Source organism: Patella vulgata, chromosome 4 (assembly GCF_932274485.2).
Source record: "Patella vulgata chromosome 4, xgPatVulg1.2, whole genome shotgun sequence".
In the NCBI taxonomy this organism is placed as follows: Eukaryota; Metazoa; Mollusca; class Gastropoda; family Patellidae; genus Patella; species Patella vulgata.
In genome coordinates, this window is record NC_065882.2 from 84,812,777 (window position 1) to 84,835,200 (window position 22,424).

Here is a 22,424-nt window from a genome sequence, read left to right on the forward strand (position 1 = left end):
ACTATTATAGGCCTATACTCTAGTAATAAACAACTATATCGGTCAGATTTGATAACTGCATTTTTAAAGATAACTTTCTTTATTTTATGATCAGTAGTGGAATACAGCGTTTTATCAGTGAAATAAAAGTGTTATTCCACTGGCTAGCGTTGTTTTTACCTAAAATGATTGTAAAATCATAAAATAAATAGAACATTTGTCGTTTTGTCGTGAATAACATATTTTATTTCATCTCTAAGCAAGAAAACGCTTATATTTTCACGAATGCGTAGCATGAGTGAAAATATAAGTTTTCTTGCTTCTCGATGAAATAAAATATGTTATTCACGACAAAACGACAAAAATCCTCTATATCTTTCATTCGATAATTTGATTTTTTTTTTTTTTTTAAAAGGTGTCATCATACATGAAGTACCGGTATATTAAAACTACATATCTTTTCATAGTAATCAATAGTAACAGGGTAGTTTGTACTGTACCCAAAATAAATTGAAACAAAAAGAAATGTAATGGTGTATAACATCCAACTGTTCTGCTCTCACTGGAGAGAGAGAGAGATAAATGGGGTTTAACGTCCACTCGACACAAACTGGGTCATTTTGGGACTAACATATGGTTCAATTTTATTTCCATAATTCGCTTACGAGTAGGGGTCTTTAGCAGTGGGAGGAAACCGGAGGACCCAGAGAAAACCCACAAGGTTGGACAGGTGACATTACTCACGTACAACCGGGCAATCGAAACCCCACCAGTTGACTCAATGACAGACTTTATGATACAGCGCGCGCACGTGCTAACCATTCAGCCATCCCACCCCACCCCCCGCTCTGACTGGGATAATGAAGAAGGGCATACACCATGCACTACGGCCTACTCTTACATTGAATTGCAACTGTGGTTTCTTTTACATGTACATCACTTTGTGCATGGGACCTCGTTTTTTTGTCCTATCAAAACGACTAAACACTGTCCCATGCCAGGTCTTCTGTCTTACACAACTTACAAGGGGAACCACGACAAACTTCTCGGCCAACGCAGAAATCGAACATGGGACCTCCAGGAAAGCGAGCCAACGTTCTGGCCACATAGCCACTGTGGCTCCCCATAGAGAAAGAGTCTTGGCCTACACTTGTACAAAAGTGTGGAATAAATTATACACGTATATGCACCAAAAGAACAGCCTTAATACACATGTGTATCAATCTTTAAGAAACCTCTAAACACAGAGTATTTTTCGAATTGAAATGAAATGGGGTTTAACGTCCTACTGTTCTGCTACTAAACTGGGCTAATGAAGACAGGAATACGCCATACAGTGTGCTATGAGGGAAGTTTTACCCGGGCAGCGGCACTAAGGCCTACTCTTATATCGAATTCCAACTGCCAAGGGATCTTTTACGTGCACGCCAATGTGTACACGGGACCTCGGTTTTTCGTCCTATCCGAACGACTAGACAGCTGTCCTTGTCAGGCCCATTTTTCGAATTAATTATCTAAATGTATTAATTATCTAAATGTATATTATGAAATCATGTCATGTGCACAAGTATGACGTAGCCAAGATATGTGTATAGCATGGTATGTGTATAGTGGCGATCATGTTTGATCCGACTCCCTTTTCTATTTCCATCACTTTTACACCGAAAAACTAACGGTTAGTCGTCCGTACTGTGTCCACATGGAACTTCCTACTTTCTACTAAGGTTAGGGTGAAGGTGATGGTCAGGGTCAGGTATTTAAGATTAAAACCTATAACACAAAAATGGGAGTCACATCAAACATGAATGCCTGTATAGCTTGGTATGTGTATGACATTATACATGTACGTGTATGACACTATATGTGTATGACATACATGATACATATGACTGGAATGATACATTATGTGTATGACATCATGTGTGTATAATATGAATTCATGAATACATCTATAGGCTATGTGTGTATGTCAATGTGTCTGTCAGTTGAAATCATAATCAATCAACTGACCCCAATTACTGACATAAACGTATATAGATGTAGATTAATGAATAGCATAAACTCTAACAGACCCATTAATATTAAATATAATGATGGCAAAATACATATGTATAATTATTTTATATTCAATAATTCATACAATTTATTTCGGACTTAGTTTTTCTTAACTCTTTTGATAATTGTTCACACAGTTATGTCTTACAAAATAAATAAAACGGAATAATCATACTTGGTGTAAATAATCATTCAACCTACATGTAGAAGACCATATCCTGTCTCGTGCACTACCTTACGTTAACTCATACTCAAATGTCGGGCATAAAATTTACAAACAAAAAACTAACCCAAACACTACTCTTAAAATAAAAATTATTTATTGTTTCTGAAGAACAAGTGTCTTTATCTATATGTATATAGATTTAAATTCTACTAAAATATTTCCGTATGTATTATGACCTTACATTATCTAGATATAGGAACATACCACAACTGCAGACGACAGATAGAAACTGAAAAATGTCGATCACCGTGATGTCAACAAAATGCAGAACTTACCGTAAAATGGATTCCCTCGACACTTCCTACAGCGTAGCAATGGTCGCCCAGGTTACAGGCACCCGTTAAAACTTGGTGCCGGTTCATTATTTCCAATAAAAAATATCTGTCAGTATTCTAGCGTATTCAATAATTACATATTGACGTGATGACAACCTCCTCCGATCCAATCGACGCCATATTGCTTATGGTGTAATCTCTAAACCAAAGGATAATATATATGAAAACGTCTCATCGGACATAATTTATGATTTTCAGAGCAAATATAGAATACTTAAAATAAGAAATACGATTAGGAAACGAATAATATGCAAGTAGCAAATCATTCACTGCAAAATCGAGGGTTAAAATGTCCACATTAAGGCACGTCTGGTGTAAGGGGAACAACTCTAGTTTTGGATATTCGAGTGTCATCAATCGAACGATACATTGATTAATAAAATTAATCAATACTCATTAATTAGAAGAGAAAGCAAGCCTCTTTATTTATTCAACAATCTTCTTTTGTTTACATTCTAAATATATTTTATCACGTAAAGACAAATAAATACATTATTCAACTATATCTAAGACTTTTTTTTTTTAAGACCTATTATATTATTATTATAATTGGGGGATCACGGTGGCTAAGTGGGTAAGACGCTGGCTCGCTAGCCTGGAGGTCGGGTGTTCGATCCCTGCATTGGCCGAGAAAGTTTATCCAGATTTTCCGGCGTGGTTCCCCTTGTCAGTGATGCAGGTCGGAGGGCTTGACAAGGACAGCTGTCTAGTCGTTCGGAGGGGACGATTAAACCGTGATCCCGTGTACACATTTGCGTGTACGTAAAATATCCATTGACAGTTGGAATTCAATATAAGAGTAGGCGATAGTGCCGCTGTCCGGACAAAATATCCCTCATATATAGGCTCTGTTCTTCCCTTGTTTTCGTCGTATTGGATTTCGTTCACTTTTTGTTCCCATGTAAAATATTTCTCTGCATATAAAAACCATTTAAACGTGGGCCTTTCTCTACATACATCAACATTCGAACGTACTCATATTTCAGCTAACAGTTTACCATTTTTTTATAAAAAAATCTATGACGCTAAAAGTTTTAATAGGATACAGCAGTAATGACATCGACCTCAACCATGTTTACAAGCGATCTGCACTCCGGGCAGCAGTTGGCTGATGTTGAGTAGCGCGTCGGACTGTTGACAGAATTTTCTAGGCGATTATCAATTTGCTAATGAATATGCGTAACATTTGATATTTTTTTGTTTATTTCTTTCAATGTTTCTCTTGCGTGTTGTGCCCTCCGCCCCCCCCTCCCGCGCTCTAGGTGATCGCTAGCTGCTAAGTGACTGGTCAAATTATCGCAAATTGTTTATAGTCCAACCTCGTGGGTTTCTCTGGGTCCTCTGGTTTCTTCTCAATGCTTAGACCCCAAAACGCACAAGAGAATTATTGAAATAAAATTGGACCATATGTTAGTCCCGAAATGATCTAGTTTGTGTCGAGTGAACTTTAAACCTAATCTCTCTCTCTCTCTCTCTCTCCCCTCTCTCTCTCTCTAAGTAATGTGTATGTAGTTTTTGTTGTCCGCAAGTTTCTCTTACCGATTTTGTTTGCGTGAGGTGCCCCCCCCCCCCACTGCGCTTACGTCACGTAGGAATAAATGTAAAGGTCGATCTCTATTTTTTAAAAGATTTCTATCAAGGTGATCCCTAGCTGCTAAACAAATAGAAATTTTCATAAATGAATTTCTTAAATTATCGCAAATGTTTCGAGGATGTTTAACATTATACCCCCTAGTTTAATCCCCCGAGTGATCTGTCAGCAGTAGGCCACAGGGTTTACAATACAACCTATATTTCGTGAGGCATGGGCCCCAGGGCCCGTAACACCAATCACCCCTCCCCATAACAGATGTCTGTCGCGTAAAGGTGGATTGAATGACCGAATGGTTAGCACGTACGCGCTGTATCATACGGTCCGTCATTGGGTCAACTGGCGGGGTTTTGATTCTCCGATTGTACGTGACAAGGAGAAGGGTCGCCTGTCTAACCTCGTGGGTTTTCTCCGTGTCCTCCCACTGCTAAAGACCCCTACGCGCAAGCGAATGATTGAAATAAAATTGAACCATTTGTTTGTCCCGAAATGACGTAGTTTGTGTCGAGTGGACGTTAAACCCCATCTCTCTCGCTCTCTCTCTCCCTCTGTCGCGTAAAACGCAGTGAATGTGGGCTTGATCAAATATAAAGATTCCGAGAGGAACCGATGAGCCCATATCACGCCCCCTCCCTCACTCACGAACAGCATTTCATTGGGTTACATTTGGATTGTTGTCCTTCCGGTATTTCTTACAACCCCTTCCATTTTGTTTTCATTCATCGGTAAGAGACGGGTTGAATCCGCGGAAAATGATGTCTACAGAGTAGAGGGTTGCCTCGGGGCACAGAGTAAAAGATGACCTCGGGGAAAATACCCACAGAGTTGAAGACCTCGGGGCAAAAAGCAACAGAGTAGACGATGACCTCAGGGCAAATAGCCACAGAGTAGACGATGACCTCGGGGTAAATAGCCACAAAGTAGACGATGACCTCGGGGAAAATAGCCATAAAGTAGAAGATGACCTGGGGGAAAATAGCTACATAGTAGAGGGGGGGGGGCAGGTTATGATGGGTGACTCAACTAAATTCTCGGATCTTTTTTAATTTGTAAACATTTTATTTTTTATTATACAAAGTCATACATATACATATAGTCATACCCAATTCTTAGGCTTACAAAAAACCCACAAAAAGCAGCGAATAAATAAACAAATATGAACACACAAAAAAACAACATAAAATACATTTTATGAAAAACATAATAATATTTAATATAAATATCACAAGTCTTGAGATCGATATGATTAGCAATCTGATTGAAACACAGATCCTATTTCGTTTCGTTTTTTAAAGTTCAAAATTTCGTTTACTTGTCTTTACTACAACAGTTGTATAACCTGCGCCTGGTTGATGTGAGGGATTAGCCAATGAAACGGATTGTTGCAGCGAGTTCTTGGCGTGCGCTGCACGGAATTGTGGGTATTCCACTAGAAACATCAACGCTGATTGGTTAATCAAATGTCTGACATCATAGGGCCAAAAGCCGCTCGTATGACCCCGACGCGACCTTCCACTACAACCGGTCAGATCTTCGGGTAGTGGAGGCCATAGAAAGTATTAAAGAAACCGAAACGAAATAATAGATGTTACTTTTAATCAGATTGTTTATTGTTCAATTTTTCAAAATGTAAAAATTCGTCGGTCGTTAATAAAATGATTATCGATTAAACATGATTTGCCAATAGAATTATACTGTGTGCATAATGGGGAATATATATAATCTGTCTGTTCGTCGCTAAGATACATGCGTTCTAATTCATTTCCTAAAACCCCGTTTCATTTTATTGAACATTGTTATTTTGATCAGAAATACATAGGCCTATACATTAGTTTTTATTGTCTACGGTTACTTGTCCCCCCCTCTCTCTCTCTCTCTCTCTCTCTCTCTCTCTCTCTCTTTCTTTATTTAGTGGACTAGAAACATAGTGGTAATTATATAGTACCGTCTCTTATAATATCGCAGACAAAACCATACACTTTACCACTGTTTGTTTGTAGGACACGCACGGATCGTAGGGTTTGGTAGCTCGCAGACCAGTCGCAAGAAAACAAGTAAAAATTTTATGCACGGCCAAAAGTCTCTACAGCAAGGCTGCGATCTTCTACTGTGTCGAACACACGCCACGCAAATGACGTGTAAGTATCACGCATGGGTTTTACTACAATTTTCCCGCGCAGACTGCCCATAGTAGCACCTTTTTTGGGTAGTGAGGTTGGCTTAAGTTGGAGACCCGCCGAAGGACTAGACACACTGTCTATAAGATTCTACTAATCGCAACGTATTGATTACTTTACAGCACTTTGAGTGTAAATTTTGAAGCCCAAAATTAAACTAAAATTAATAGATAGGCTAAGCCTACCAAAAGAAAACCCAATGTAGAAAAGCTTGCTCCGTTAATGTCAGTACATCATCAGATTGTCAAATTCAGCGCTTCATTTCCATCTAATAAGAGCCGTATGTTCTTTTAATGACGAAATGAAACGGGGTTTAACGTCCTCCCTGTGTGCACCAACCGGGCTAATGAAGACGGGCATGTTGTCATGGATGAATTCATTATGTCCTGCAGAGCGGCATTTCCGCGTCCCTTCAAACAAACTCTGGTAAAGTGACACATAATTCATGAAACTAAGATATTCTGCCTTCTATCACTCATCATAGGCGTAGGGGGAAATTTTGACGGGGGGGGGGGGGGTTGGTGCCCAAAAATGTAGTTAGGTTCTTAGTATGTTACATAATAATAATAAATTCGCTGTTAAATTGGACACATTCAAGAACACAATATCTTTTTTTATACAACTTTTACAAAATACAATTGTGTGCCCAAATTTCCCCAGCATTTGGTGCCCAAAATGGGCGGGCGGCGCCCCCAAGCCCCCCCCCAGCTCGTACGCCTATGTCATTCATTAGAATACAAGATAGATAAACAATGAAATAATAAAACATGAACACAGGTCGACCATTTCATGATCATTAAATAATACAATCGGGAGACAGCGGTGACATGAAATCTCTATTATCAAGTCTTACTTAATTAATACAAAAATCCTATTTACTATATAGACAATACTGTCCAGTCTCCTTTTAAAGGATCGTCATCTATACGACGCTATACAACCTTGGTCCATATTATACATGTATTTATATATATTTTCGGTCATAAGAAAAATAATTCATATTTTGGGATTTCTCATGGCGGTTATATAAAAGCACGGAAATATCAGTGATCAGCCAAAGCCTAGTGCAGGCCTACCAGATGCAGGACACGACCCGGAGGTCGACCGTTTGTTTATAGGCTACTGAGACTAAGAAAGTGTATTGTTGGCGAGATTGTAGGTTAGGGTTAGGGTAAGCATTGGGGCTAGGTCCAGGGTTAGGGTTAGGGTTGGGATTAGCGCTAGCCCTGTTTACATCTCGTGACCTATGACGAAATCTTGAGCTGGCCTTATCATTTATCACTAGCCTATTTTCACACACGTGTATAGTTCTAACATCAGGGCCTTTATTCACGAAAACTTAAACTAAGTTACAACCGAAATTTTAAGAAATACTGCAACTTCATTGGATATATTCAGATTGATTTTACTGGTCAGCTAATCGAATTGCAGTATTTCTTAAAATTTCGATTGTATCTTAGTTTAAGTTTTCGTGAATAAGGGCCCTGATGTAAATACAAAAAATAATCAGGCCAACCATTCCGAACCTCGGGTGCCTCTGGTCAAAGCGCTTTTTAATTTTCTTATCAAATTAAGAAGACCATCTGTCCGAACCTCGGGTGCCCTTGGGCTAATTGTTTTTTAAGTTTCTTATCAAAATAATCAGGCCAACCCTGTCCGAACCTCGGGTTCCCCTGGTCAAATTGTTTTTAATTTTCTTATTAAAATTAATAAAGTTATATTTTTTATAATATATCTTCAGATATTAGGCAAAATTTCACAAAACCTTCTTCACAACCATCCCGTCTTTCCATCTTCACACAACATTTGAACACCATTATTTCAAAGTTATATGTTTAAGTACAAAAATTCAATTGCCGAATTCCTTAAAACAAAACGACATCTTGCGGACTACAGAAATAACAAAGACGTCCATAATGCAAAGTACATATAGTATATGATACTCCTTGCAGTTCTTTGATGTGCGTTTGCGATAAACGCAACCCTTCTGTTACAACTGCGTCTACGACAAGTCACGGAAATGTGTTGGAAATCTCCGACAATTATGTCAAATTGTCAAATAGAAGAATATTTGAGAGATTTTTACTAGAGAGCAACTCCATCCAAGTACCGGTTCCTATATCCCCGTAGTGGCGTCGTCTTCACATGTGTGCCCCTTGTACATTTCCTCCCCCGTGACTTGAGATCAGATTAAAATTTGGGGGACCAAGTCCCCAGCTGCTGATCTAGCGTTTGATTTGGTTTGTGTTGTAAACGTGTGTACGTTAATCGCCCGATTTAGGTCTTTAAGATCTGTAATACTTCACAGCGAAAAATATGAAAACAAAAGCTCCAAGGACGATAATTGGTTTAGGAACAGTGAGAATGTGGTCAATCACAAGTACATCTTCCTGCAAATATAAAGACATAGAAATAGATTAAAATAAATTTGGAAGACGAAATAAACACGGAAATTGACAAATTCTCCTCTTTACGTGTTTCTATTTATAGGTTGTCTCCCGTGTTTTTGGTTTGATTTCATTTTGAGTGAAGTCTGCACAACTTGGACTGAAAAGCGCAGTGGGCTCTTGAAATCTCCATCTCCGAAACATGCCTGTTTGTGACGTGTCGTGTACGCGGGTTGGTCTTCTATGTTTCCAATGGATTGTGTGTGATGCGGTCTTCCTCCATTACTATAATATTATAAGTTGTAAACTAATGTCAAATATTCTCGAGTTTGAGGGCCGAGCCGTCTAATCAAGTAAATGAAATGAAATGGGGTTTAACGTCCTACTGTTCTGGTCCAACTGGGCTAATTAAGACAGTGTGCTATAAGGAAAATCGTGCCTGGGCAGCGGCACTATGGCCTACTCTTATATCGACTTCTTACTGCCAAGGGATCTTTTAAGTGCACGTCAATGTATACACGGGACCTCGATTTTTCGTGCCATCCGAACGACTAGACAGCTGTCCTTGTTAGGCCCTTCTTTCTGGTCTAATCAAGTGTTTTGAGTTCCACATCACAATAGTTCAGTGTTACAAGGATCGGCTGAAAACCGTCTCTGCTGCGGTCTTAATATGCACACGAGTAAATTATTGAATTTAATAAGGGTACCATACGAAATGATATAGTTATGATGTGTGGACGTTAAAACCCAATCTCTATCTATTGCTAGGGAAAGGGGTAGTACCGCACCACCACCCCACCCTCATATCTGCCCCAGGAGGATGCAGTCATTTTGTTACTTTTTATTCATGAAAATTTTTTAAAAATCTAAACTTACCCATCCACCACGATCTCGCACCCATCGACAAACATTTCTTGTAATAAACGACAATGACCAGTTTATAAACTTTTTACATAAATCTACACTCGATGAAAAAGTTCTCACAGCTACGTCAGAACAGAAGAAAAATAAAACCATTATACGTTCTTTTGTTATGTGTCCTTGGCAAAATAACTCGGCTAATAAATCTTTAAATTGTTCGTATGTAATATTATTAACGCTCACCTGAAATATATAATGATAATACCTATATAGACAAGGACCTCAGAGGAAGCACTGGGGTACGCATACATAGGGGTGCTTCTGGGGAATTATTATTATTTAATAATACATTTATATAGCGTATCTTTCACCGAAGTTTTCAGAGGCGCTTAACAATAACAAAGTAAAAATACAATTTATGATAAAAAACGAAAAGTTATAACAAATAATAATAATAATAAAAAAAACAGTTCCTAAAAACCGTAAAAAGAGAAAGACAATGTAAAATGATATAAATAAAATTAACTACACATAAATCAGTAAAAAGCCTGTTTGAATAAATGAGTTTTCAAATGTGATTTGAATGTAATAATAGAAGGTGATTTCTGATTAAAATTTGTCCCTGCCCCAACACATCCCACCCCACCCCATCACCCAGTTCCCTAAATTCTAGATCCACACATTTAATTGTCAGATAAATGTAAAACATAAAATAATAATAAAATTAAAATATAAAAAGTTGAAGGGTCTTGGCTTTATATTAATTAGTTTATTAAATGTATATATTAAAACAAAGAAATTAAAAAGGGCGAATAAGTCGATACAATTACAGTGCATCATTATGACTATATAAGCCTTGCGTATGATTACATAGTAACAATAGAAGTTATCCGAATGTTCTACCGTCATGACAATCTGATCTATAGCTTGTGTTATCTTTATTACTATTTAATGCTGATGATTAATTGTTCTATTTATATGGCTGACGTTATCTACGACCCTGGCGATATCGGTGTGGAAACTGATCAAGATGATGTAGTTTGACAGGTGCACGTTATCGATAAGTTTATGTCTATATATGGTCATAATATATATGATATGTAAATATAAGTAATAATATTGAACAGTATTAAAAACATGACGAGTAGGCTACACATCAATTTACGGCGCGTTTTGTTTACTCATTGTGACTAATTTATACAGACTCGCGTACACACATGGGTTAATGCTAAATGATAAGGCCAGCTCATTTTTTTGGGACTGACAAGGAAAGCTGTCTAGTCGTTCGGATGGGACGAAAAACCGAGGTCCCGTGTACACATTGGCGTGCACGTAAAAGATCCCTTGGCAGTTGGAATTCGATATAAGAGTAGGCCGTAGTGCCGCTGTCCGGGCAAAATTTCCCTCATAGCACACTGTATGGCGTATCCCGTCTTCATTATCCCGGGTTAGGAGCAGAACAGTAGGACGTTAAACTCCATTTCATTTCATTTCATTTCATTTTTTTGGTCATAGGTCAAGACATGTAATCCCAGCCCTAGCCCTAACCCTGGATCTAGCCCTGATGCTTACTCTAACCCTAACCTACAATGTCGTCAACAATCACGTGCCCTAACCTTATTTACATATCAACGACCTTGACAAAAATTGAGCTGGCCTTAACAAATAGATTTAGCCATACACACTGTACATATCTTTACATGTAGTCTATCGCAAAATACACAATTTAAATAAAGGTACTTTGTAAAAACTTCTACGCATTTTCAAAAATTTTGTAATGTTTTAAATTAGGAGCCCTAACAGGATATGATACTGGTGTACATTGACAACGGATTTATTTTCATATACGGAACAAATATAATTTCCATGTCCGTCTTCGCATAAAAAGATATTTCTTTTAACCGCGACCCCTAAAAAGAAAAACAGTTATTACCGGTAAATGAAGAAATTGCGAATTGCGACTTATTTTTTTATTTTTATTTTTTGTAAAGATTTTATTGAGTAAGGGTATATTTTAAAGAATGAATCGGGTGACACTATATATATATATATATTATGGGTACGTCATATCCCGTGGATTTGACGTCATTGACGACCATTTTCTTTCAAAAGAATAATTTTGAAACCGTCTTGGAAAAAACCTCTGGTTTATTTATATAAATAAGATTCTACATTTAGAAAACATTTCGACTGCGTAAGAATAGTTAATTTTTATCGTACTTTGAGCATTTTATCGTACTTACGTGTATTTGAGCATAGAAATTTATCTACATAGAAATATTTACCTATAACCGTAGAAATATATATTTAATAAAATAGGCCTTGGCCTAGGCCTATATCTAATAAATAATTAAAAACAAAACAAACAAGCAACAACAAGAAGTTCTAAAAAAAAATATTATGTACTTAGTTAATAATATTATTATGTCTTACAAAACTATGTACTTAGTTATTAAAAGTATAGTAATAATATTATTTATATATAAGAAAACCTTGAAATAATTTGTATATTTATTAAAACTACGTAAACAAAAGCAATTATATGTTTTTATATACACAGCTAATAGTTACAACAGATTTATTTTGGTATCCTTTACAAATTAAACTCTGTACAATAAGACCAAAATTACTAATTAAAACCTCTACAATAAGACCAACATTACTAATTAAAACTGTGAAGAAAGGCCAACACTACTATATATACACACCTTTGTATATTATACGTCATGTAAAACATATACGTCATTTGTCACACAACTCGAACAATATCTTACCTATAAATAATGACATATTATATAGGACTATTATATCTTATATTTCAAAACTTTATAGTATATATTTATATCTCGTTTATATTTCAATACGTGTGTATGTGTGTTGTAATTCATATGTTTTGTATACTACTCCCCATGGGGAGTTTTTATGCAATAAATATCATATTTCTACCGCTATATCGAGTATCGGGATAAAATTAGTCGACGAGATAATTTAACCAAGGCAGTGCTGATTTAATATACCCTATTAGAGTGAAACTGGCGAAATGCCAGCTCGATTGTAAAGCCATGCACTCTTGAATAATAGTTGAAATTGTTATAAATCGATACTGTACAATGAGTTCATATTTACAAATATAAAATCTATGATTTATTGCTTTCGTGTTGTATATCTTTTTTATTTTTTTTTTTTGTTATTTATTTTATTTATTTATTTATTTATTTATTTATTTTTCTTTTATTTTGTATTATTAGTAGGTCTGATTAGGTTTCTTGAGTACAGGTTTCAAAAATAAAATTCGCTTTCTTACAAATACAACCTATGCACAAGCATCAAACCTTTTTGTAATTTTCATTTCCCCATACAATTTTTGCATTTATTTTGTGAATATAGTGGAGGTTAATAACTGTAATACATCATTAGAGGCAGTATATATTTTATTTATTAATTAGTATATATGATTGACGCGTACGTCAGAAACAGCACCGTATCTATCTTATTGTTACCATGGTGATAACAGACCGTATATAATTCATCCAATCTTATATATAAAATTATTTATCAAAGTAACTCACGGAATAATATATCTACCTCTTGTGCCTTTCGTTTGACGTCATTCCGTCGCGACGATCTCGCGAATTCGTCCGCCATGAATCTCAATTCTCGGCCAGCCTTTGCCCACATTGGATTCTTATAATCGCTCGATACCCTGAAATACAAAATAATAAAAATAATAATAATATGTAAAGATTACCCCGAGTATTTCTGGTTTATTCTCTTATTCCGCGTAAGCATTAAAACATATACATTGGACTTCGAAGTAAAGCAGAATTAAGAGAGAAGGGTAGAATTAAGTGGCAGAATTAAAAGAGAAGGGTAGAATTAAGGAGGGGATTAAAAGAGAAGGGTAGAATTAAGAGGTAGAATTAAAAGAGAAGGTAGAATTAAGGGGCAGATTTAAGAGAGAAGTGTAGAATTAAGAGGCAGAATTAAAAGAGAAGTGTAGAATTAAGGGGAGGGATTAAATGACAAGATAAAAATATGCAATTAAAAGAAAAAAGGTCATTCTGTAATATTGTATAATATAGCAATACCCATACCACATTAGGGTGCACGTATTTAATAGCTCCCTAATTAGCAGTGGGAACTCGATTTAAATGTAGGCCGTGACACCGCTGTGCGGGCAAATTTTTTCTCTGTATGGCATATGCCCGTCTGCATTAACCCAGTCAGAGCAGAACAGTAAGACGTTAAACCCATTTCATTTCATAAATATAGGCCGTAACGGGGAAGTTGGAGTTCAAAGAGTGGACTGTGTCACAATTTCCTTCTTAGCACATTGTATGGCGTCTTTGTTAGCCCAGTCGAAGTAGAACAGTAGGACGTTAAACCTTATTTCATTTCTATCAGTAGAAATTATAGCTATAACATGTTAAACTATATAACGGATAATTTAGAGACAGTGAAACTGTTTTAGTAATAATTATAGACTGGAGTATAGGTTATATAAGATGTATTACTGGTCATATTATTATAACCCGACTGAGGTATAGTTCAACTATATATATATAGGTAAACTTATATATATTAGTCTATTTCTTATATAATAGTTCAAATACCTTCACCTTAAATAACATTCACCATCAATTCGACATGAGAGAGAGAGAGAGAGAGAGAGAGAGGGGGGTAACCGTAGACAATAAAAACTAATGTATGTATTTCTGATCAAATTAACAATGTTCAATAAAATGAAACAGGGTTTTAGTAAATGAATTAGAACGCATGTATCTTAGCGACGAACAGATAGATTATATTCCCCATTTTGCACACAGTATAATTCTATTGACAAATCATGTTTAATCGAGAGAGAACAAGGTGTAATATTTAATAAAGGCTTTTCGGAATTTGATTATCAATGTCATGACCCGTTCAAATATGTAATTCTTAGAATCCTGTTTCGATAAAGATTATTATCTTGTTTAAAACCTCTCCTAACTAACTCATATATTTCTTAGAAAGAGAGAAAGGGAGAGAAATGGGGTTTAATGTCCAAAGGTTCAATTTTATTGGGGTGAAACTGGAGGGTCCGGAGAAAACCCACGAGGTTAGACAGGCGACCGTACTCCTTGTCACGTACAAGGGGACTTTAGCAGTGGGATGAAACCGGGGGACCCGGAGAAAAGCCATGAGGTCAGACAGGCCACCCTACTCCTTGTCACCTTCAACCGGGGAATCGAAACCATGCCAGTTGACTCAATGACAGACCTTATGATACAACGCGCACTCCCACCCCTTTCTTAGAAAATATAAACATAGATCTAAGATCCGCTACAATATTCACAACCAAAGTATTTATTTATAATTATCAACCCTCGCCCCCTCCTCCCACCTTTTCTATTATTTGTCTATTATCATTTTCTACTTCTAAGATATAAAAGTTACAGTTGACTGAACATAAAAGACTAAGATATAATCGTCACTGTTTACTGAACATAAAAGACTAAGTTATTTTAATATCCGGGTACATGTAGTGCCAACTAATGATGCTATAGAATATTCACAGTAACGATTGTCGTGCAGGAGGCAGGCTATGCTTGCCTAATATCATGTTTAGAAGGTGACATATAGCTTGTACTGCCAAACTTATAATTTTTGATGTTCCCAAGTATATAATTTGCTAAGTTCGCTGGATAAAGACGAGGGGAAATTCGCTAATTATGTATCCATAAAATTGTACCTTGCGTTCCATTTTTAAAGGGGGTTTGGATGGCCGAATGGTTAGCACGTGCGCGCTGTATCATAAGGCCTGTCATTGAGTCAACTGGCGTGGTTTCAATTCCCTGGTTGTACGTGACAAGGAGTAGGGTCGCCTGTCCAACCTCGTGGGTTTTCTCCCGGTCCTCCGGTTCTCCCCCACTGCTAAAGACCCCAACGCGCAAGCGAATTATTGAAATAAAATTAAACCAGATGTTAGTCCCGAAATGACTTCGTCGAATGGACGTTAAACCCCATTTCTCTCTCTCTCTCTCTCTCTCTCTTTCCTTCACGATTTAACGATTTTAATTAAAAATGGATAATCGAGACTATGATGTTTAAATGAATATCATGGAGTGTTACTCTCTTTTTTAAAATTTACACTTTGGCGTGCACGTAAAACAGCCCATGACAATTTGAATTCGATAAAAGATTAGGTCATAGCGCCGCTGCCCGGGCAAAATTACTCTCACATCACACTGTGTGCATACTGCATTAAGAAGCAGAAAAGGAAGTTAAATTCTATTTCATTACATCTTATATTGTTAGAAGATATTTTTTAAAAACACTTACGGTATTGCTATTGCTGTTGCGTCACCAGGATGTTCTTGTTCAAGTCGGTCAAGAACAAAACGATTAAATAATAATTTCCCTTCTTCAACAACATCGTCGTAATCCTGGGGAAATTCAACATTCTGTGTCGGGGGCATAATCAATGGTGGTAAGGTTCTACTTCTCCTTCGTCTCGAACAAAAACTAGCTGGATATTGTATAGCCGTCTCCATTTGAAGTCTTTAAATTAATCCTGATTGAATATATCAAGAAATCTGTAAAAAAAAAGTCGAAGTTGTTCTTTTCAAAATAATGTTTCCTTGTCTTTAAATCACTTTGATTCAAGTTGAACCACAATGACGAAACAATAAATCTACAATCGTTTTAAAGTAAAATCACATTGTTTAAGATTTGTTGATCGTACAGGTGAAAATACAGGTAAAACACAGGTAAAATACAGGTTTATAGTTCACAGTCAACTATCATAAAACTTTTATCCACACTAATATTCCTAAGTAGGTCGCGTATCTCTTCAAAAAAAGCAATCGTTAATGTTTGTCTTTCAAAGCTTCAATTACTTATGACTTGTAGTATACTAAGCGTGTGTTTATATATATATATATACAATATCTACACACAACACGTGCTTGTATTATTATAAATCACACCTTGCACGCGCTATATTTATAATTTTACCTATAACCTAGCTGACGTCAGGGTACATGCGCGCGCATCAATATCCTTAAAATGGAGCTTATTCATGAAGTTGTATGGGTATTGTTGCAGGGATTTGCCGCGGGTATTACGGCAAGGTTATATAGAGGTATTACACGAGTCTATTAGAATGTTAATACGACGAGAGTGGGCAATCAATAAACTGTTATATAATAGAGTTAAATCACCTTCAACCAGGGCCTCAGGTCGTCATAATAAATAACAAGTTTTCTATTGATTCAACTTCAAGCTTATCTCATCATCGTTAATAGATGAAAATTATTAGTTACTAATATCGCTCGCCCCACCCTTGATATTAGGCAGAAAATAAAGGCTAGCGGTTAATTTGTCTTTGGTTACTCGCGCATTTCTGAGGATGAGGGGATTTCGCCCGCGCAGCAGTACTTCAAACTACTAATCTTCGAATTCAGAGAAAAATAGACTTATAACGTTTTTGATTATGCACGCAGTGCCGAGGGGAGGGGATTTCGCCCGCGTAGCAGTACTTTAAACTACCAATGTTCTAGTTCAGAGAAAAATAGACTAACGTTTTTGATTATGCACGCAGTGCCGAGAATGGGTGGATTTTGCTCGGGCAGCATGCACTTCAAGGATCGAGGGGATATTGTTCGCGCAGTAGTGTATTAATCAGTTAATGTGCACAGAATTTGTATAGCGCAAAACATATAATTATTATGTCACAGGTAAACCTACCTGGTGTCTATCTTTCTCTCTGGCTTCACTTGCTATATAAATTATTATTTAGACATTTATTCACAAGTACAGCTCTCTAGACTATCGGATTTAATGATTTAAAATGGGATAATTCAGACTTTTCACAGTGATGGTACTTGAAAAGCAAAACACTATTGTGAAAACTTCAAATACTCATAACTTAGCATAAAGTAATTTAACCCCCGGTTGTACGTGGCAAGGAGTAGGGTCGCCTGTCCAACCTCGTGGGTTTTCTCCGGGTCCTCCGGGTTCCTCCGACTGCTAAAGACCCCTACGCGCAAGCGAATTATGTAAATAAAATTAAACCATATGTTAGTCCCGAAATGACCTAGTCTGGGTCGAGTGGACGTTAAACCCCATTTCTCTCTCTCTTTTAAAGTAATTTAACTGAAATTATCAATATATTAATTTTCCATTATCTATTATTGAACTATTATAGCGGAAATTGCCAGTTCTTTATCTAAATCTTACATAATGTGTCTTTAAATATACGTAATTAGGTTTAAACGCTTACATTTTTTGGGGGGATAACTATTTAAATATTTGGGGAATTATTGGTCCATTGTTTCCCGCGTTAAATGACACTAATTATACAGGAATATCCAGGCCATTGAGGAATTCCGAGTTGGCTATCATCCGATATAACTATCACCTGACACGTGGAGGAGATAATCCCCGTGAATTATTGTATATTAATAAAAGTGATTACCTTAAGTTAATATTATGTCTTACTGACATCTACCTGTTTAAAAACAAGGCCTGTTATCACTATTTCTACATTACATCACCTATTTCTATTAATAGAAAGGGGACTTGATATATTATTTTGTTTAAACGACGTTGAGTAATTTAACTTAAAATACACAGAATTAAAACATTGTTTATTACGTGTCGGTATTTTCTAATGTTTATCAAGCACCTGCTGGGAAAGATATCTTTTTTATTCCTCATTCATTGACTATAACTAACTAGCCTACGAGTACTTGACGTGTGAGATAACTAGGTAGTTTGCATGCTATTTAACCTAAAGGTATTAACCTATTAAGGGATGACTTACTGTTCGTTCACTGATGACGGAAGATAATGGTATTTAACTCCTGTGAGTGGAAATGAAATGGGGCGTAAAGTAACTCTGCTAGACCTAATAGGCATAATGAAGACGGGGGAAAATGAAATGGGTTTTAACGCCCTACTGTTGTGCTCCGACTGGGCTAATGAGGACGGGCATACGCCATACAGTGTGCTACTAAGGTATTTTGCCCGGACAGCGGCACTGTGGTCTACTCTTATATCGAATTCCAACTGTCAAGGGATCTTTTACGTGCACGCCAATGTGTACAACTGATCTCGGTTTTTCGTCCCATCCGAACAACTAGACAGCTGTCCTTGTCAGGAAGACGGGAATATGCCATGCAATGTGCTATTAGAGAAATTTCTCCCTGATTGCGGCCTACGATTATTTCGATTTTCGACTGTCATGGGATCGTGAAGGTGCTGCCATTGCTATACACAGTAACTCGGTTTTTCGTCTGATTCGCGGTACAATACAATAATGATTTATATTGATCTTGTATCGATCGATTAGTGATGGGACAAGCTCCAGTTAAATATCTATTGATCTAGGTAGGACCTTTTACGTTTAAATCTTAAAACATATATTATTCTTCGTCATTTTTAAATTGGTAGCCAGTGAATTGTGAGTCGCTGGTTCACTGACCATCGGGCTTGTCAGTGAATGATAGAAGATATGGCAAGGAGGAGGAACACCGTCTAGTCCTTCGGATTGGACTAAAAACCGAGGCCCCGTATACATATGGTGCAGGATAGAAGATATGGCAAGGAGGAGGAACACCGTCTAGTCCTTCGGACTGAACACACTAAACGCTACTATACACACTGAACGCTACTGTCTCGGCAATGTTTCCCTCATAGTAAACTTCTTTTTTTTTAAACAGTATTTTTATTCAGGATGTCTGAATGGGATTGGGGAACAGGCTTACCCTATGTAAAACCCCTCTCCCTAAATAATTTGTATATATATATATTATTAATGCAAAATGGGTGTATATACATAGTAAAAATGACAAACATATACATATTATATAAATATAGTAAACTGTATGGCACATGTCTATTTTCAGAAGCTCACTTGATGTGGAAACGTATAGGGCGTTATCAACCCCATTTAACTTTTGTAATTTCCTATTTTTAAAATTACTGGGTATTATTAAATTTAAAGGGGTCTATATTAAAACAATCTAACCAATATTTAAAGGGACGATTTAAAACCTGACATCAAAACATTTAAATTTAATTGATAGTATTATTAGATCTAGGATCTATATCAGTTAAACAAATCAAATGGGGTTTAACGTCCTACTGTTCTGCAACGACTGGGATCATGAAGACGGGCATACGCTACACAGTGTCCTATGAGGGAAATGTTGCCCGGGCAGCGGCCCTACGACCTACTCTTGTATCGATTTCATATGGATCTTTTACGTCCACGCCAATATGTACACGGGACCTCGGATTGTCGTCTCATCCGAAGGACTATACGTTGTCCAAGGCAAGGCCCCTTGTTCCACACGACTGACAAGGGGGAACCACTCGAGAAAATTTTCATGAGCTTTCTCGGCCAACACAGGGACAGAACACGTCTTACTCACTGAGCAGGGGGGTTGGATGACCGAATAGTTAGTGTGTGCGCGTTGTATCATAAGGTCTGTCTTTGAGTCAACTGGCGTGGTTTCGATTCCCTGATTGTATGTGACAAAGAGTACGGTCGCCTGTCTATCCTCGTGGGTTTTCTCCGGGTCCTCTGGTTTCCTCCCACTGCTAAAGACCCCTACGCGCAAGCGAATTATTGAAATAAAATTGAACAATATGTTAGTCCCTAAATGACCTAGTTTATGTTGAGTGGACTTTAAACCTCACCCTCTCACTCTCTGAAATGTATATCAGTAGGCTAATTGATTAACGTTTAACGTGTTAAATATTTAAAACAATACTGTGATCTAAATGATATTTATATGGTATAGTAATTTATATTGGTGATATTATTAGATCAGTATAATTGGTTAACGTGTTAAATATTAAACATGGTCCAGTAATTTATACTGGTAAATATAAATAAAAATTGATTATAGTTTCAACATAGTTAAATATAAAAATCAAGACCATGTACGATTTAAAGTACGTTTATCAAGAAATATTCGATTACAAATTATTCTGGATTTTCCGGCCCAGTTTCCCGTTGTCAGTGAGGGGAGGGGGAGACTGGTACGGACAGTGTCTAGTCGGTAGGATGGGGCGCAAAATCGACGTCCAGTATAAACACTGGCGTACACGTAAAGGAAGCTTTGACAGTTGGAATCGATTGGGCCGTAGCGCCACTGCCGGGGCAAAAAATTCCATCATACCACACTACTTGGTGTGTGCCCGTTTTCATTATCCTATTTGGTGCAGAAAAGTAGAAAATGAAATGAAATGGGGTTTTAGCCTCCAACTCTGTTCTGCTCCGACTGGGCTAATGAAGACGGGCATACATCATACAGTGTGCTATGAGACTAAACTCATATCGAATTCCAACTGTCAAGGGATCTTTTACGTGCACGCCAATGTGTACACGAGACCTCGGCTTTACATCACACCTGAACGACTAGACTTTATAGAAAAGTAGGACATTAAATCCCATTTCATTTATTTGTCCAATATTCTGTGTGTAATATGACATCAGGGAATAGAAGCTGGCGTGCTGGGTGTAATCGATTCTAGATGAACCGTTAATTACCCCGATAGCTGTTATAATATACCACACTGTCATATATACCACCTTTATATACCATATCTATAAACGTTTATTATGAATAATTGAATATCTTTTAACCCAGTTAATCTTCAATCTAAATATATCAATACAGGGAGAGAGAGAGATATGGGGTTTAACGTCCACTAGACACAAACTAGGTCATTTTGAGAAATGAAATTAAATGTTTTTTAACGTCGTACTTTTCTCCACGAGGGCAATTTTGTCCGGATAGCTGCACCACGGCCTACTCTCCTTTCAAATTCCAACTGTCAAGGCCTATATGGGAACTTGGTTTTCGTTGCACCTGAAGGACTAGACACTGGGTTATTTTGAGATTAACCCACTACTATTGTTTATTAAAGACGCAACTCTTATAAACATCCTCTATAGCAAAATCTTAAATTTCAATTCCAGTCCCATGTACATTTCCGGGCAACATTTCCTGCATGGCGTATGACCGCCATCATTAGCCCAGTTCGGATGCAGAACAGTAGGGCGTTAAACCTCATTTAATTTCATCACCTGATATAGATCTCAGATGTAATAATACTATCAATTAAATTTAAATGTTTTGATGTCAGGTTTTAAATTGTCCCTATAAATATTGGTTAGATTGTTTTAATATAGACCCGTTCAAATTTAATAATGCTCAGTAATTTTAAAAATAGGAAATTGGAAAAGGAACTGAAAGGAAGTTAAATGGGGTTTAACGTTTCCACATGAAGTGGGCTTCTGAAAACGGACATACGCCATACCGTTTTCTATGAGGGAAACATTGCCGAGACAGTTGTGTTCAGTGTGTATACGGGGCCTCAGTTTTTAGTGCAATCCGAAGGACTAGACGGTGTTCCTCCTTGCCATGTCTTCTAAATTTAATAATGCCCAGTAATTTTAAAAATAAGAAATTACAAAAGGAAGTTAAATGGGGTTTAACGTCTTGCTTTTCTGCACCAACCGGGCTAATGAAGACGAGCATGTTCCGTGTAGTGTAAGTGTACTATGGGAGACATTTTGCCCGGACAGCGACACTACGGACTACTCTTATATCGAATTCCAATTGCCAAAGGATCTTTTACGTGCACACCGATGTATATGTGAGACATTTTGCCCGGACACCGGTACTATGGCTTGCACTTATTTCGAATACCAACTGTCATGAGATCTTCAACCTATTGTCAATTGTAAACACGGGACCTCGGTTTTTCGTCGGATCCGAAAGACTAGACGTTATTCCTTGATAGGACCTCTGTCCT

At 37.1% G+C, this 22,424-nt stretch overlaps 2 protein-coding genes across 2 annotated transcripts in view; both read right to left on the reverse strand.

Moving 5' to 3' along the window:
• LOC126818138 (dmX-like protein 1) overlaps window positions 1-2,707 on the reverse strand; it is a 38,163-nt gene extending 35,456 nt beyond the window's left edge. Inside the window, exon 1 of the mRNA XM_050545355.1 lies at window positions 2,536-2,707. Within this exon, the coding sequence (XP_050401312.1) occupies window positions 2,536-2,622 (87 nt within the window). The 5' untranslated portion in view covers window positions 2,623-2,707. The remainder of the gene's footprint in view (window positions 1-2,535) is intronic.
• Window positions 2,708-5,254: 2,547 nt separating this feature from the next.
• On the reverse strand, window positions 5,255-16,563 carry LOC126818299 (apoptosis regulator BAX). The gene is made up of 4 exons (XM_050545640.2): window positions 15,933-16,563; window positions 13,197-13,314; window positions 9,627-9,854; window positions 5,255-8,753 (listed from the first exon to the last, which is right to left on the reverse strand). The coding sequence occupies exons 1-4, from the start codon at window positions 16,142-16,144 to the stop codon at window positions 8,649-8,651; spliced, it is 663 nt and encodes a 220-aa protein (XP_050401597.1). The 5' UTR covers window positions 16,145-16,563; the 3' UTR covers window positions 5,255-8,648.
• Between the last annotated feature and the right edge of the window lie 5,861 nt (window positions 16,564-22,424).

What these genes read in the sequence shown, in the direction of transcription:
- LOC126818299 (XM_050545640.2), bottom strand. Translation starts at nt 16,144, where the DNA reads ATGGAGACGGCTATACAATATCCAGCTAGTTTTTGTTCGAGACGAAGG. An exon ending in TCAAACGAAAGGCACAAGAG is followed by an intron (nt 9,855 to 13,196) that starts GTAGATATATTA and finishes TATATATTTCAG; the next exon opens with GTGAGCGTTAATAATATTAC. An exon ending in TGCGAGATCGTGGTGGATGG is followed by an intron (nt 8,754 to 9,626) that starts GTAAGTTTAGAT and finishes TTATATTTGCAG; the next exon opens with GAAGATGTACTTGTGATTGA.